This window comes from Anabrus simplex, chromosome 2 (genome assembly GCF_040414725.1).
Source record: "Anabrus simplex isolate iqAnaSimp1 chromosome 2, ASM4041472v1, whole genome shotgun sequence".
Taxonomy (NCBI): domain Eukaryota; kingdom Metazoa; phylum Arthropoda; class Insecta; order Orthoptera; family Tettigoniidae; genus Anabrus; species Anabrus simplex.
The window spans coordinates 154,235,690-154,253,885 of NC_090266.1; the positions used below are offsets into that span (position 1 = coordinate 154,235,690).

At 42.9% G+C, this 18,196-nt stretch overlaps 1 protein-coding gene across 1 annotated transcript in view; it reads right to left on the reverse strand.

The window, feature by feature from the left end:
* The window catches only part of Eip78C (Ecdysone-induced protein 78C), a 258,863-nt gene that overhangs the window by 50,420 nt on the left and 190,247 nt on the right, over window positions 1–18,196 (reverse strand). The window contains exon 2 of the mRNA XM_068225951.1: window positions 9,702–9,826. Coding sequence (XP_068082052.1) covers window positions 9,702–9,826 — 125 coding nt within the window. The remainder of the gene's footprint in view (window positions 1–9,701; window positions 9,827–18,196) is intronic.

Genomic DNA, 18,196 nt, shown 5'->3' on the forward strand with positions numbered 1-18,196 from the left:
CGACATTTTACCTTGAAAGGGGTATGAAAGAGCCAGTTCTTAACGTTCATATCCCTGTTCGGATTCCACGTCCCGTGGCTGTGATCGGAGTATCTACTGTCACTTATAGCTGCGTACAAGCTTGTTTGCTTGCTTGCTTGTTTGTTCTGAGGACAGCTAGTGAGTAACGAATTATAAAAAAGGGGAGTGGGGGAGGGAGCATTTACCACTTGATCTTAGTTCCCTTCCTGTTATATTTCTAGCACAATCTTCTTGTTTACAAATCGTGTATCGGTTTTGGCAGAAACTGCTTAGAAGAAGGATTATCGGATTATCTCATGTGTGTGGACTTTCAACATCGAGCAACGTCTCTATGCAAGAGCAAGCTGTCATAGTAAACAAAGGAACATTTACTAACACACCCACCACCGCAGTGTGAGGATTTCTGGTCGTTTAAAACATGGACTTTCAATCTCATCTCTCTCTGCCTCGGCGAGCGTACGTCCGGGGTGAGGAAGCTATCATTAGCTACTTGTACTACACTATTTGGTCTATAAGTTACATATTGTAACAGAACCTCATATGAGCGAAACTTTCATTCGGCAGTAATCATTGCTATTTGCTGCCCGGCTCCATGGCTAAAAGGTTAGCATTCTGGCCTTTAATCCAGAGGGTCACGGGTTCGATTCCAGGCCGGGTCAGACATTTTAACCAAAGTGGTTAATTCGCCTGCCTCAGGGACTGGGTGTGTGTGTGCCGTGTTCATCAGAAATCATCATAGGTAGAACCGCATCCTCACATATATGTAGGTCACCTATAGGCCGTCTACTAGGAAAATACCTGCATCAGGCCTCTCCGTAGGCCACACGCCATTATTATTATTATTATTATTATTATTATTATTATTATTATTATTATTATTATTATTATATTGAACACAATTTCAGGAGCGAAATGTTTTATTTCAGCAGTTATCGCTATCACATGTTAATCAATCACGCAGTAAACGTAAGATCCAATCGTCAGTAGGCCTATAACATACATGTTCGTAGGAATATGTTTTTGTTATTTGGCAATATGTTTTTATGAATATGAAATGAGCACTCTTGTCGTTTCTTGCTATTATACAACCAGAAATACCGTGAAGTGTACACATGTGAGCAAACTCCGTAACACTTGATAAGCAACCTGAAAAGCCAGCTAACACCGCGTAGTTCGGAACGAATCCGTAGATAGAGGCACGAACGGACAATGAGTGGACTGACTCTTAGACAAATAATGATTGCGGTGTATTTGCACGGTACATGCTATTTGAGTAAATTATAAGCATACATGCATTAAACAAAGTCATCTCCGTACAGAACATGAAGGCCTTGGGAGGGGTGGAAGGTAAAGGCCTCCACTATCCATAACCGCAGTATTTGGTGGGGTAGAGTGGTTAGCTCTCCACCCTGCTGCATTTGCTCCCAGGAATCAACCTGCTACTAATTGTTTGGTGTATGCTGAGTGAAGCTCAAGTCCATATGCACCTCCGGAAGTGGAAATCTCGTTTCTTAGATTTTTCGACTTCCGGACGGGGAGTGCCATAGTACGCCTTCACAGCGTCAGTCAGGCAGCCCCTAAGCATACATACTTGTACATACATACATACATAGGCCTACATACTGTACATATACATACATACATACATACATACATACATACATACATACATACATACATACATACATACATACATACATACATACATCGCTACCGAGCTGGATAGCTGCAGTCGCTTAGATGCGGCCAGTATCCAGTATTCGGCAGATAGTAGGTTCGAACCCCACTGTCGGCAGCCCTGAAAATGGTTTTCCGTGGTTTCCCATTTTCACACCAGGCAAATGCTGGGGCTGTACCTTAATTAAGGCCACGGCCGCTTCCTTCCCACTCCTAGCCCTTTCCTTTCCCATCGTCGCCATAAGACCTATCTGTGTCGGTGCGATGTAAAGCAACTAGCAAAATACATACATCACTATAGACTGTTATACCTTTCAGCATTCAGTCTGCATGCCTCTTTGAATTTACAAAACGCTTCCACAATCCTATATTTGCACTAGCTCTGTGGCCTCGTTTAGTTTAGTACCTCTTATTTTTAAATCATAGGAAACAGTATAACCATAATCGTCTTGATCTCCCTCTACTTCCCTTACCCCCCAATGACAGAGTCCATTATTCTACTATGTAACCTATCCTCCACCATTCTCTCAAATGACATCACCACGTACAGCTTCCTCAGTCGAGTTCATTCCTAACTTAGTTTCTATTTCCTCCATTCCGAATACCCTCCTGCCATTGTTCCCACCTGTTTTTGCCAGCGATCGTTCTCGCTACCCTCATGCCTGTTACTTCTAACTAATGAATAAGATATCTTGAGTCCACCCATCGTTCACTCTCGTAAAGCAAATATGGTGTGAAAAAAGACCAGTGTATAGATATTTTCGCCGGGAAACTGACTTCTTTCTTACAGAATACTATATAATAAAAATCTTCCAGGCTATTATGCCGTGGTCCACTCTTCTCACTTCGTTTTTTACATTTATTTTTTAAAATCTTCCGGGCTATTATGCCGTGGTCCACTCTTCTCACTTCGTTTTTTACATTTATTTTTTAAAATCTTCCGGGCTATTATGGCGTGGTCCACTCCTCGCACTTCGTCCAGACGTTTCGACTACTGCTGCGGTAGTCATCTTCTGTGGCGTCGTGTAGATACTCTCTCCTGTATCCCGCTGGCAACTGCGTTGGTTGCTTGGGAAGCAGCTGTATTTATATGCGAGTGTGCGGCCTCCAATTTGTGAGAGGAGTGGACCACGGCATAATAGCCCGGAAGATTATTATTATATTGACACCGGCAGTGAAAGCCTTCATACTTTAATTACAGAATACTGTTGATCGCAACTGCGAGCTCAGTCATTCGCTTTGCTGCATCCTGATTTAATCTCATTTGCTATAGGCTATAGGCATCCCATCCTGGGAGAAAAATTACTAAATTCCTCAAATTACCTATGTGTTTCGGATTTGTATTCTCAACCCGACATTCAGGTCTCTTAGAGTTTTTCTCCCTAGTGACATCACTTTTGTCTTGGAAAGACTAATTTTCATATCATACTCATTGCACCTATTTTCACGTTCCAGTATATTAGTTTGCAGGCTTTCAGCACAATTTGCATTAAGACCAAGTCGTCCGCATGGGCCAAACTGTTAACTACATTTTTACCTAAATGAATTCCTCCCTGCAACTTCATACCATGTAAACTATGAACAAAATACAAAGGTGAATGATTACAGCCCTGTGAAACCCTCTGTAAGTACCTTGAACTCGTTCGAACAGCAATTATCACTGCAGCCCAACTGTCAACACAAATACCTTTGATTGCTTTTAATAATCTACCCTTAAACCCATAATCCCCTAGTATGGCGAACATGTTTTCCCTCGGTACTCTGTCACTTGCCTTCTCTAGATCTACAAAATGCAAACATCATTCAAACGAGATTAGAAATTGGACTTTTTTTTACAAGTTGCTTTACGTCGCACTGACACAGATAGATCTTATGGCGACGATAGGACGAGAAAGGGCTAGAAGTGGTCTTAATTAAGGTACAGCCCCAGCATTTGCCTGGCCTGAAAACGGGAACCACGGAAAACCATCTTCAGGGCTGTCAACAGTGGGGTTCGAACCCATTATCTCCCGAATACTGGATACTGGCCACACTTAATGTTTTGACTTGGCATAGTTCATTTGTGGAAACAGTAGCTTACGCAAGTAAGTAGAAAGAAACATAGCCAAAAGTTTAATTGCTAATAATCTTAATTGTGAGAGCCTCCGTGGCTCAGACTGCAGCGCGTCGGCCCCTCACCGCTGGATAACCGTGGTTCAAATCCCGGTCACTCCGTGTGAGATTTGTGTTGGACAAAGCAGAGGCGGGACAGGTTTTTCTCCGGGTACTCCGGTTTTCCCTGTCATCTTTCATTCCAGCAACACTCTCCATTATCATTTCATAGCATTTATCAGTCATTAATAAATCACTTTGGGAGTGGCGACCCCATCGCACTAATAGCCTATATATGACTCATTCGTTCATTCCCTGACCCAGTCAATGACTGGAACACAGGTTTTAGGTTTTCATTTTTCAATCTTAACTGTGCTTAGCAGCTGAAAATATGTTGAGTACATCTAGACGATGATTTCGTTAACTTTGAATATGCCATGACGACTTTCCAACTGAAACTGCACCGCTTCCCGTCACTGACTTTTATTCAAGTTTACGATACGAAAGAGCGACGGACGAATTGATACTGACCTTCCACAGAGCCTTCTCTTGTAGTTTGCGTGAAGGTCAAGAACCACTTGTGGTTCGTGAAGCAGGCATGACGTATGGTAGAATAATATAAACCCTAGTTCCACCATACCATCGACCCTATTCCTCTGGTAATGTGTAGTAGGTAGCGGTCTGCACGGGAAGGCAGGACCCACGTCCTGCCCCATGTGATCGTCGTCATGAAGCAGCCCGCTACTGTGTTTTACAGAGGGCGAGTTGAGAGAGAGCGGGCTAGTGCAGGGAGAGGACAGGACGGGTAAGATGTAACGACCAGCTTGTGCGGGCTTGAATGCAATACACGGCGGGATGTAATGTATGAGCAGGGCTGACGCTAGGTTATGTGTTAATGGAAAATTGTATGGTGGTTTTGACGGCATAGACGATTCTCATGACCACCTTCAGAGTAGCCTATGTACCTTCATTTAAAACATTACAAAGACATACGTAGATTCACCGCTAAAATCAAGAAATAAACTATTCAAACATTACGCAACCAAGTGGCGTGTAGAAGAAAATGAACCCATTCCCTTGGTAACAGCTACATATCTCAACACATCACAGATCTTTCCTCGTCTCAAAACAATGCCTACCTGTCTGCATTCCTGTTCGTCACACCACCGTAAGAACAAGCAGGACGGGAAATGCACGAAGTAGCGGCGAGCAGGAAGGAAAGAGAACGTGTTTCACAACCCCGTAGCGTACGAAACGGATAGGATGGGATAGGAAAATGGGGGGGGGGATTAAATTTGCAGAGCTCTACCATCTGAGAATGCCTAAGGGGCGCTTCACACTAGGCGACAGAAATCAGCCACCAGCCGTCCGCGCATGCAAATGGAGCTCTTTACCAGTGGCGGTTGGCTCTCAGGAGCACAGGAGCACGTGAACACCCAGTTCTAACGCATATTCACGCATTCATGGATACCGGTAATTCAAAATTGTTTCCTTTTTCGACCTGATTTCGTCAATCGATCGAAAGCATTCGACTTATATCGAAGCTCCGTTACACTGACAGCTGTTCGTTTCGAGTGACAATGCAGGGAGCACACTGGAGATTTTGCTACGAGCCTTAAGACTATACGCATGCGCATGGAGATGACGTCATGGTTTATGCACATATATATCCATAAGCGAGGAGCACGGTGAGGAATGTGCCTTTCCGTCTACAACCACCCTCAAACCAGAGATTAGTATTACTGTTGACCACAAGGGTCCGCCATCTCCCCTGTTACTGTTGGCCACAGGTGCCAAAGTTACTATTGCATTACACAGCCGGAAGATTGCGCTAGTAGCTAATTCTGAACAGGTGTTCGTAATCGCGGGATCAGAAAGCCAGAGCTCAGAGCCTTAGCGAACGCCTGAGCAGCCCGGCAGTCGTGGTTTTCTTGTACACTCACAGATTAGTCTCGGGAAAATGCATCCTCGGTTATAAGGATTCCACGATATTATGAGTAGAGAAGCAACCGTACAAGGAATTGTTAGTGAAATGATTTAAGTAAGTGATTTTGTACTTGTTTGCATTCTACTTTGGTATATTTGAGACGTGAATACAAATTTTGTTGTGAACCCCCTGAAAATTTGGTCACGAGCCGGCACTGCTCTTTACACTAAGCTACTCTGTAGCCGAGCTAAAGGGAGAACACTGGTGACCGACCCTGAAGTATAACTTTCAAAAGAAAATCCCATCTGTGTAGATTGTGTCTGCAGGGGCCAAATTTACACGACGCGGAAAAATCGAAATAATGTCTTTGTTTTCGTCTGTACATTGTAGGACACAAGCGAGGGCTTACTTAAGAATAATTAAGAAGGATGTTTTAGCTTAAGTTCACACACTGAACAAAGACCAGTCCAAAGAATTACAGTTAAAGTCATCCATCATTTCTGTGTCTTGAACATTACATTTGATATAACGCACTACCACAAGACGATTATCATCTTTGTTATAATTGTTAGCAACCATTGTCATTCATTGTCGAGTATAATTCGTTTAAATACACATCTACTTTGCTTTGACTATAAATCATGTCCAACATACTGTGTAAGAAAGCTTCCTTGTACTTAGTTTACTACCTGCATGGTAAAATCATTCAGAAAACAACAACTATGAAATCAAATTACAAAGTAAAACATTAACAGCAACCATTATCACCAATGGGTTACGAAAACAGAAGATGAGTGGATCGATTTTTGATTCAGAGCACCGTTTTGACTGAGGAAATTTTAGTGGTTCTTCACACTTTCATCAAACCTAAAGTAGTTAAACATGCCGGTAATGCGATCAATTATCATCAAGAATATTGAGTTAATCGCTCCACACAGGACTGGCGTCAGGTAGGGCAATCGGCCATGAAACTGGGCCAAGTAGACACGTGCGTCACAGATCGCACCCAAGACTTCATCAGGGTGTGAAAAAAAGTGGTGCAGAAGAAAGAAACCGAAATAATAATAATAATAATAATAATAATAATAATAATAATAATAATAATAATAACAGCCGGCCTGAGTGTAGAATGCCTTCCTCTCTCCCGGAGGCTCCGGTTTCAATTCATTGCCAGATCAGGAATTTAAAAAAAACCTGGATCTGTGGGCTGGTTCCAGGGTGTCGTCCCATTTGCGATCGCCGTTGTCAGTGTAATCATTCTGGGAATATATTGACTTACAAACACTCAGGTCGCTGCGAGGGAATTCCCTACAGAGAGCCTCAAGTAACTCGATTCCCGACCGGGTCAGCGGTTTTTAATTGTAAATGATTAATATCCCTGGCCTGGCGACTGGGTGTTTGTCCGGCCCAACTGTGTAGGGGCAACGCGTCCACCTGTCACCCGGCGGCTCCGGGTTTGATTCCCGGCCGGGCCAGTGGTTTTTAATTGTAAATGATTAATATCCCTGGCCTGGCGACTGGGTGTTTGTCCGGCCCAACTGTGTAGGGGCAACGCGCCCATCTGTCGCCCGGCGTCCCCGGGTTCGATTCCCGGCCGGGTCAGCGGTTTTTAATTGTAAATGATTAATATCTCTGGCCTGGCGACTGGGTGTTTGTGTCGTCCTTAACGTTCAACACTCTACACTTCCGCAATTACAATTACATGGTGAAAGTAGTGGCAGACGAACACAGAGTTTTAAAAAGCAAGTTCTGGGACTGCACCTTAATTAAGGCCACGGCCGATTCCTTCCAACTCCTAGGCCTTTCCTATCCCATCGTCGCCATAAGACCTGTCTGTGTCGGTGCGACGTAAAGCCCCTAGCAAAAAAAAAAAAAAAAAAAAAAAAAGCAAGTTAAAAGCGGGGCGTATTAAAACCGTTCAGTTTTACACTTTACAAATTCAAAACAAAGATCTGTGCTGTAACATACTGCTTCCTCGACAGTGCGGCCATTTTTTAAGCCAATTGTAGCTCATCTTAGCAGTAAACGTGTACATTCTTTTTCCCATTATACAGTAGGGGACACTATGAAATGTATGCGTAAATTATGGTCGAACTGTTCAAATATTCAAGCTGACACTTTAAGTAAACAACTGCTCAAAAAATAATTAGCCTGCTGTCATCTATCTGTATGTATGTCTACCCCCTTAGTCTCGCTTCTAGAACGGGGTCGGGGATGAGGTGAGATGAATTTATATGGCATGTTTTTACGGCCAGATGCCCTGATACCAATCTTAGCTGAAGAGTCAATGATGATGAAATGAATTAAGGTGAATGAAATTGGGTAAGGATGTGGAAGGAATCGGCTGTGGCCTATGAATAGGAACTGTCCCGACATTCGCCTTAGTGCATGAGAATGGAAAACCACGGAAAACCATTCTCAGGACAGCCGAGGTTGAGGACCAGCCCCTCTCCGTCTCACGAATGCAGAGATGTAGAGCCACGGTAGAGCCGTAGCCACCCCTCCTCTGATCGGTTGGTCGGTTGGAGCTATCGGAGCACGGATCAGCCGTGGCCACCCCTCCTCTGCTCGGTTGGTCAGTTGGAGTGCAGAGCTGTCGGAGCACGGACCAGCCGTGGCCACCACTCCTCTGCTCGGTTGGTCGGTCGGAGTGCAGACTTGTCGGACCATGGACCAGCCGTGGCCACCACTCCTCTGCTCGGTTGGTCGGTCAGAGTGCAGAGCTGTCGGAGCACGGACCAGCCGTGGCCACCACTCCTCTGCTCGGTTGGTCGATCGGAGTGCATAGCTGTCGGAGCACGTACCAGCCGTGGCCACCACTCCTCTGCTCGGTTGGTCGGTCGGAGTGCAGAGCTGTCGGACTATGGACCAGCCATGGCCACCTGTAGGCCGGAGCCTACTCCGCAACCACCGACCCTTCTTCAGGTGTAAACTACTCGCTAAGAACATCGCGGGCTATCAATCAACTCTGTTGAATGTGTGTTAGTACAAGAACCTGGGCTTATGGATCATAGTTCACTCGGTTTTACAAGTCCCAACGTTTCAGGTATACCACACCTCGTTCTGCTCTTTCCCAAGGTCGGAAGTACCCAACAACTTACGACCACGGCTATGGGCAAACCCTAAACTACTTGACAGGTAACCCGCAAAGCCAGCAAACACCGCGTAGTTCTGAACGGACCGGAAAGGCATCGAAAGACAATGGGTGCACTGGCAGTTACTTACTGATTCTTGCAGTTCGCTTTACTTTAGACTACAGGGAACAAATAATAAATTACAAGATTTTAACTTTTAATTTAATTTCTTTGACATTTGCAATTATTTCACTAAAATCGCTCGAATGAACATCGACCTCCTGCAATAAAGTTTGTGGGACGGGACAAGAAGTACTTGTGGTTCGTCAACCAGTAAATGCCCATGCATGGTTTAGGAACTTGGAAAGTTTCTACGACTATCTTCGTGACGACGGGCGTAAAAAGCCTAAGCTGCAATTATTTGATTAAATCTTCTAGCTATAGTGTTTTGGGATAAACCTTCGCTAAAAAGAGTACATTAATATTTTTTAAGGAAAGACACGAAGGTATTTAATCATCTTCCTATTAGTTTTGAGACCACATGAAATTCAAGGAAAATATCGGTATATGTCTTTCAACAATCGGAAACAACAGGGAGGTCGGATCAGAGCGAAAGAATATCCACAGTAAACTTCGTAATTCTGATTTGAATCTACTTACATTAACAATGGAGAATACATATTACTAACAAGAATGTATTCCTGATTCTAACAAAATGTACCTACGAGGTTATTTAAAATTGTCTGCTTTTACCAATCCTCTTTTTAGGCCTCAATGTATTCAGGGGGAAAAATTGTATATTTCTTTCAGTATTTCGAACCAAACTGGCAAGCTGGTTTATGTCTGAAAGAGAGCACTTGACAGATACTACACAGTTACAGAATAGTTGGTAGATTGTGTTCTTGATTTACCTTGCATCCTTCACAAGACGTGACGCCGTAGTGGTATCCGGACGCCTTGTCGCCGCACACCTTGCACGGAACAAAGGACTTGGCAGGCGTCGAGCTGTTCGAGTCTGCGGGCGCGTACTGTTGCTCTGCCGACAGACAGACATTCAATTACCACAAGAAAAATACTTTATACAGCAGAACATACCTTTAATTCAATACATACAGTATAAAAAGGAAACATTTTCAATGTGAGCCCTTCTTCATATAACAGGTTGGCAAATACTAAAAAAAAAAAAAAAAAAAAAAAATCAAGTTATGCATGTAATGGAAAGTTCAGCTCTTTGGCTGAATGGCCAGCCTAGTGGCCTTCGATTCAGAGAGCCCTGAGATCGCTTCCTGGCCGGACCACGAATTTAACTGAGTACAACAACTGTATTTAATTCCTCTAGCTCGGGGACTGGGTATTCGTGGTTGTTGTAATACACCTATCTTCATCTGCATACAAGACATCACACTGCCAACCACTACAGAAATATGAAATAGTGAATATAGGTACTTCCCTCCAAATAGGGCTGACGTAGGGAAGGGCATCCTGTCGTAAAACCGGACCAAATCGACATAAAATGCTCTCCACAATACATTGCGAAAAGGGCTAAGAAGAAGAAAAACAACAATAAGAAGAAAATTCCATGATTAGGGCTATTCAGAGCCACTGAAGTTAGGCTCTTCATAGTATGCTAAAGAAGGAATGACAAGGTAAGAATATTCGATCCATTGTAATTCGATGGGGTACTGAAAATGTTAATACTTCTGCTTCTTTTTTCAGGGGCTGTCTGGCCGATGCGTTAAAGGCGTGCTCGGTTCACCCCGAAAGACGTGGGTTCGATTCCCCGTCACGAAGTCGAAAAATTTAAGAAACGAGATTTCCAATCCCGGAGGTGCATATGGCCCTGAGGTTCACTCAGCCTACACAAAAAATGGATGCCAGGTTAATTCCTAAAGGCAAAGGTGGCCGGGCGTAGAACTAACCATTCTACCCTACCAACTGCCGAGGTTACGGATAGTGGAAGCCTTTACCTTCCACCCCTCCATGGACTTTCATGGCCTGTACGGAGATGACTTTGTTCCTTGATTCTTTTTCACTGACAAGAGACAAAGATGGAATGATTACACCCGAGGCGATACTCTCGTTTCTCTCGGAGCGCGGTAGCTGAGTGACATCGTCACTGACATCCGCTATTCAAATCCCGGTCAATGTATGCCAGACGTTTGAAAGGAAAAGTCGCATCCCTACAGTTCGACTGCCATGTATCACTAGAGGCCCTATGGCCATAATCACGATGTCAACAGTCACGCACAACTACAAGCTTCATTGCTTGAACCAAGCGAGTTGGCCGTGCGGCTAAGGTCGCTCAGCTGTGAGCATGCATTCAGGTGATTGTGGGTTCGAATCCTACAGTCGGCAGCCTTAAAGATGATTTTCCGTGGTTTCCCACTTTCACACCAGGCAAATGCTAGTGCCGTACCTTAATTAAGACCACGGCCACTTCGTTCCCACTCTTAGCCGTTTTCTATCCCATTATCGCCATAAGAGCTATCTGTGTCGGTACGACGTAAAGCAACTTATAAAAAAAACTTCTCGAGAAAATAAAATGTTATCAAACGCGCTTCATCCAGGCGGCCAAGACACGAGCTGAGTCTGTTGAAATATAGTGCATCTTCGCCCTCTTCTGACAGCTAGGTATTAGTTTTAACGTGCACATAAATATGTAAATAAAATGTAAGTTGATAGTGCGGAATATCTTAAAAACAACGCGTTTGAGAAAGAAATGGTTTCAGAGACCGAAGGACACTATGTGTGTTTTGTCCGGAGGTCATTTGAATGTCAGTAGACATTTTTGTAAAGGTAAACATATAATTTTATTTCGTTTTATTTTGCATAGTTATTCCTTGTAAACATCGAAACAAATTTTTGAACGAACCATTTTTCCATGTAACGTGTCTCCCTGTTACCCAAAGGCTCCGAGTTCGTTTGCCGGCTTGTCCAAGTATTTTAATTCTGGACTGAGAGCTGGGACAGGATTCACCCAGCCTCATCAGACCAACTGAGGGGCTGGCTGATATTTGAAGCAGTGGACCTGGTCATATAAGCCAAGATGACGTTATGCTGACCATTTTCCGTCTAATATCTACAGTCATATGGGTCGATTACTACTACTACTACTACTACTACTACTACTACTACTACTATAAACTTTTTCATTCCTCCCCTGAAGGGGAAGGCGGGCCTCCTAGACGGTAACGCCGTCTCTCAGGCCGGGAGATTTGTTACGGTGAAGGAAATACTCGGAGAAGGTGAGGGGGTTGGTGGCCGTGGCCTATACCAGGAACTGTCCCGGCATTCGCCTTAGTGCAGGAGAACAGAAAACCACGGAAAACCATTCTCAGGACAGCCGACGGTTGGGGCCAGCCGTGAGGCCCAGCCCTGTTCCGTCTCCCGAATACAGAGGCGTAGAGCGACGGTAGAGCCGTGGCCACTTGAGTACCGAGACCCACTCTGCATCTTCCGACGGTGGGTCGACAGCAGTCACCTAAGGTCAAGATCCTTAGTGGACTGTATGTATGAGGGTTTCTATTGTTCGCGTTTGGCTTACTTCATACAATAGATGTTCTAGTTTTACGTGACTGTTGATATCATGATCGTATCCACGGGACCTTTAATTTTACATGGAATCCGAATCAGAGGGAAGTAAATTTTCATTTAAAGATTCTAAAATAGGCCAATTGGCCGGGATTCGAACCGCGCCATCCTGATGGGAAACCAGTGTCAACGCCAGCTGACTATAACGCCCCTGAGAAATAGCGAAGGGAAAACGGTTATTCCAACAAATACAAGATCCTTCAAAATTATAGGTGCAACCTGCAAGAGTGAGTAGAAGTCACTGAAATAAAGGAGAAATTCTAATAAACCTGGGTCTGGAAGCCAACCGTTTCGAAGATATGACGTAATCACATTACAACGTTATTCATGCTTTATGTTCCATGTATTGGACTCCACATTTGATGTCAACAAGGTTTTGTATTTGTAGCAGTATTTGAATCAGTTGTCATTGCATCTCACACGTTTTCTAACGAGGAGATGGCCGACATACATTTAATGTATGGACATGCCAACCCCTGAGGTTCCATAACAACTGTTTCAAATGCTGCTACAAATGATGTTGACATCCAATGTGGAGCCCGGTAACTGGAACATAAAGGATGAGCAATGTTGTAGCAGATGGAAATGCGATTACGTCATATTTCAGAAACGATTGGTTTCCAGACGTATGTATGTTCGTTAGGATGTTTTCCCATTGCTTCATTGCCCTGTACACATCCCTGTAGCTTGTACATATAATTTTGAAACACACTGTATATCAGTTCGTCAATCCTTTTAAAATTTTCCCTGCTAAGCACCAAATATGCCATATTTTTTATTAATATCTCGTAAAATACTTCACAGAAGTACGGAAGCATCTTTCATTGAAGAATTTGGCCAATTATAGACCACTCGGAACCTAAGACTATATGGGCGAAGGAAAAGAAAAGATATCGGATATAATCAGAATGACGAGAGTTTAATTTTTGGCCATATAATAAGGATGGACGACAAATTACTCAGTAAACAAAATTTTAAACATGTTTACAGATGTAAGAATAGCAATCAGTGCATACAAGGGAAATACGAAGACATGGAAGAAATGGGGATAACAGAAGACGTAATACAGGACAGAACAACATTTTTTTTTGCTACTGGCTTAACGTCGCACCGACCAAGACCAACTTGCGACGACACAGATAGGTCTTATGGCGACGATGGGACAGGAAAGGCCTAAGAATTGTAAGGAAGGGCCGTGGCCTTAATTAAGGTACAACCCCAGAATTTGCCTGGTGTGAACAACTTTTAGAAGGTTAATACAAGATTTTAAGGGTATCCAGAAGAGGAAAAGCAAGAAAAGAAGTTACACCTAGACGTAAGAGCGGAGGAAACAACAAAGCGAGGAAATGAACTACTGGTGCGCAAGAAAAGAAGCGGTAATTAAATATTGCAGATGAGTGCAATGGACTACTTTACGTGGTTCTTCGATGGCCAAATTCGTAATAATAATAATAATAATAATAATAATAATAATAATAATAATAATAATAATAATAACGTTATTGGGTTTCCGTCAAAGTATTTGCTTTTATGGTTTCCGGAAATGCAGATGTACCGGAATTTCGTCCCGCGGGATTTCTTTTAAGTGCTAGTAAATCTACCCCCACGAGGCTGACGTATTTGAAAACCTTCAAATACCACCAGACTGAAATCTGGGCTCAGAAAGCCAGAACTCTATCGTCTGAGCCATCTAGTCCAGCTTTGAAAGTAAGTCTTCCTTTAGTCCTTAGAGATTTCAGTGAGCGATAAGCTCTCAGATAAAATCCACCTCAGCCAGACGTGCTACTAACAGATTCTGAGAGAACAGTCACATTAAGCTCCTTTAGCGCGGTCGCTGAAAATACTGTATGCCGACGAGCGAAGACAATATGGAAGCGCTTTGTGAATGTAGTATTATCTCGGGTATAATCCAGCATATTCGCGTGGCATTAAGAGAATTCTCTAACAATTTGTTAGGGATTATTCATAAGACATAGGTTTGTCCAATGTTCGCAATGAACAAAGTCTGACTGTGAAAGTGAACTAAGAACAGTAGTTAGTGCTGTATTGGACTACGATGTCCTGTTCTTTGAATCATATAGAAGAGGAAGGGTACAGATCGACTTCCACTGAAGCTCAACTTGTAGGATTCCAGTAAGATATAGCAGATATCCTGGATTCAGGAGGTCAAATGGACTGTATTACGATTGGCCTATCTAAGGCATTTGATAGGGTAGATCATGGGAGACTACTGGCAAAGCATTAGTGTTATTGGAGTAGAAAAAAGAGTGATTGGATGGGCGGCTATATTGCTAGAAAATAGAGCTCAGAGAATTAGAGTAGGTGAAGCTTTATCTGACCCTGTAATAATTAAGAGGGGAATTCCTCAAGGCAGTATTATTAGATCTTTGTGTTTTCTTTTATATATATAACTGATATGAGTAAGGAAGTGGAATCAGAGATACGGCTGTTTGCAGATGATGTTATTCTGTACAGAGTAATAAATAAGTTACAAGATTGTGAGCAACTGAAAAATGACCTCGATAATGTTGTGAGATAGTCAGTAGGAAATGGTATGGTGATAAACGGGGTTAAAAGTCAGGTTGTGAGTTTCACAAATAGGAAAAGTCCTCTCAGTTTTAATTACTACGTTGATGGGGTGAAAGTTCCTTTTGGGGATCATTGTAAGTACCTAGGTGTTAATATAAAGGAAAAACCTTCATTGGGGTTATCACATAAATATGATTGTTACTAAAGGGTACAGATCTCTGCACATGGTTATGAAGGTATTTCGGGGTTGTAGTAAAGATGTAAAGGAGATGGCATATAAGTCTTTGGTATGACCCCAACTAAAGTATGGTTCCAGTGTATGGGACCCTCACCAGGATTACTTGATTCAAGAAATGGAAATAATCCAAAGAAAAGCAGCTCGATTTGTTCTGGCTGATTTCCGACAAAAGAGTAGCGTTAAAAAAATGTTGCAAAGTTTGGGCTGGGAAGACTTGGGAGAAATGAGACGAGCTGTTCGACTAAGTGGTATGTTCTGTGCTGTCAGCAGAGAGATGGCGTGGAATGGCAGTAGACGAATAAGTTTGAATGGTGTTTTTAAAAGCAAGAAAGATCACAATAAGAAGATAAAGTTGGAATTCAATGGGAAAAATTAGGGCAAATATTCGTTTATTGAAGGGGAGTTAGGTATAACTTACCAAGGGAAATGTTCAATAAATTTCCAATTTCTTTGAAATCATTTAAGAAAAGGCTAGGAAAACAACAGATAGAAAATCTGCCACCTGGGCGACTGCCCTAAATGCAGATCAGTAGTGATTGATTGATTGATTGATTGATTGATTGATTGATTGATTCAAAGACGCCGTCAGTTAGTCGTCCTTCTATTTCTAGGACAGCAGGTTTGATTCATGATGATTTTTGCTTTTGCTATCTGTTGAACGTCGCACTAAGACAAGGAAGGTGTCATTAAAGCTTCGACATAAGTCTTGTGTGAAAATAGGAAATCACAGAAAACCATTTTCAGGATTGCTGACTCAAAGGGTCGAATCTATCACTTCCGGAATGCAAGCCTAAAGTTACACGATCTGTATTTGCTCGGTGATCCCGGATGACGTCAGTGGTATCTGAGGGTGTTTAAATGCGACAGCTATCCTGCAAATCCTGCGGGAGAAAAATCACATACCTCTTAAAATCTTCACCCAGTTCAACGGATGTTAAACAATGGCCATAATTACATTAGAAAGCATTAGAAAATGGTGTACCCCAGAGGTGCAACAGTCTTTTAGAGCTCTGCCCTGCCAAGATGTCTGGTGCCTAGCCAGATGGCCTGCAGATATTGGAATGCCACGTGGTCAGCGTGGCGACGTACTCGGTCGTAGTGCTTTTCTTTCTCGAGAGGGTCCACGGCCATCTTTCAGTTGTTCTCACAAGGCTGAGTGAACCTCGTTTCAGTCTTCAATCCTAAATTAATATAGGCCTATACCTGAAGTGGCTGGGAATCGAAACCGGGGCCTCCGCTTGAGAGACCAGCACACTATAAGAAGGAAGTGAATTGTTTTCTTTAGGATACTTTTCTGATAATTAGAGCCCGGAAGTTAGGCAAAATGCCTTTTTAATTTGGGTGTTTATAGCGAAGTGTCAAATAGAGACAAACATATTTCTGTACGTTTGGGAACGTTAGGACCAGTTTTTATTTTGCCTTTTCCGCCTATTTTAGCTTCCGATGCTACTTGATAGTTTAGTGCCCTTTTTTTGCCTCTTTTGAGTTGTTATGGATATTTTCTGCTGTTACTTAAACATTAATATTAATATATTATTCAGAGTCCGACTCGTTGGCTGAATGGTCAACGTACTGGCCTTCGGTTCAGAGGGTCCCGGGTTCGATTCCTGGCCGGATCGGGGATTTTAATCGCTTTTGATTAATTCTTCTGGCTCGGGAACTGGGGTGTATGTGTCCGTCCCAACACTCTCTTCATCATATTCAGACATCTACCAACCACCACAGAAACATGCAATAGTCATTACGTCTTTCCATAAAGGGTTGGTGTCAGGAAGGGCATCCGGCCGTAAAACAACTAGCACCTGTGACACCACAGGTGTGGGAAGAAGCGGTAGCAAAAGAAGAAGATTAATTTATTATTCAGAGGGCCTTGGGTTGGATTTTCGGCCGTGTCGGAGGTTTTAACTTTAAATGGTTATTTCCCCTGGCTCGCGGACTGGGTGTCTGTACCATCCCCGACATTCCAGCAACTCACACACGACACACAACACTATCCTCTACTACAAAAACACGCAGTTTCCACACATGATAGATGTCGCTCACCCTGGTTGGAGTGTCTGCCTTACAAGGGCTGCACCAGGCTTGGAATAGCCACACGAAATAATAATAATAATAATAATAATAATAATAATAATAATAATAATAATAATAATAATAATAATAGTAATAAAAGTAAAACTCTTCAGATATGTAAAGGCTTTTCCATGCGAGTACATACATGCAACTCTGGCGAAGAAAAGAGACTGTCTTGGTTACGCAAGCACAACGGTTTCTTGAGAAGGGAAACCAAATTGTTGTGAGGCTGTTGTAACGGGATCCGAGTTGCTCATCCCGTTACTCCAGTCTAGTGTGGGAACAGACAAGTAAAATGAGTATGGAGACAAATTTCCATCTTTGATTAGTGAAATGGCGGATTTATTACGGTGTCTACGAATTATTGGTAGGATCACGCTGGGCGCGCTCCAGGTGAAAGGAAACCGTACTATTCCATAGAACAATCAAGTATGAACATATGCTCAGGGAGATAAAAGGAAATAAACTTCAATGGTTTAACCGGTTCATTGAACCCGTGCTTGAAGTAGCTCCATTTCTTATATCTCCGCCAAGAGTTGTCAAGACGGCGGGGCGGCCAATGAACTCCCCACAGGTAAGAGTGCCTACAGACCACAGCAGCGCAACAGGATTCATTTGCATTGAGACACGGGCTTGTGATTTAAATTCGTCATGATCTAAGAAGGCGCTGTTACTGCTGATGAATGTTAATGTGAATTGTGAAGGAAAACAGTTTAAATTACAGTACTGGAATCTATGAATTGGCTAAGATAGTCCCCGTCTGTTGGATTTCATATGGAAACGTTAGTGGTTCTGTTATAATAGTACCAAATGACTTTTATACGGTACGAGAATTGCTACGTTGAATGATTACACAGCTCGAGATGGGCGTGAAAATAGGAAACATGTTGGTTGTTACTAAGCAGTTCATTTTTTTAATTTTTTACAATTTGCTTTACGTCGCACCGACACAGATAGGTCTTATGGCGACGATGG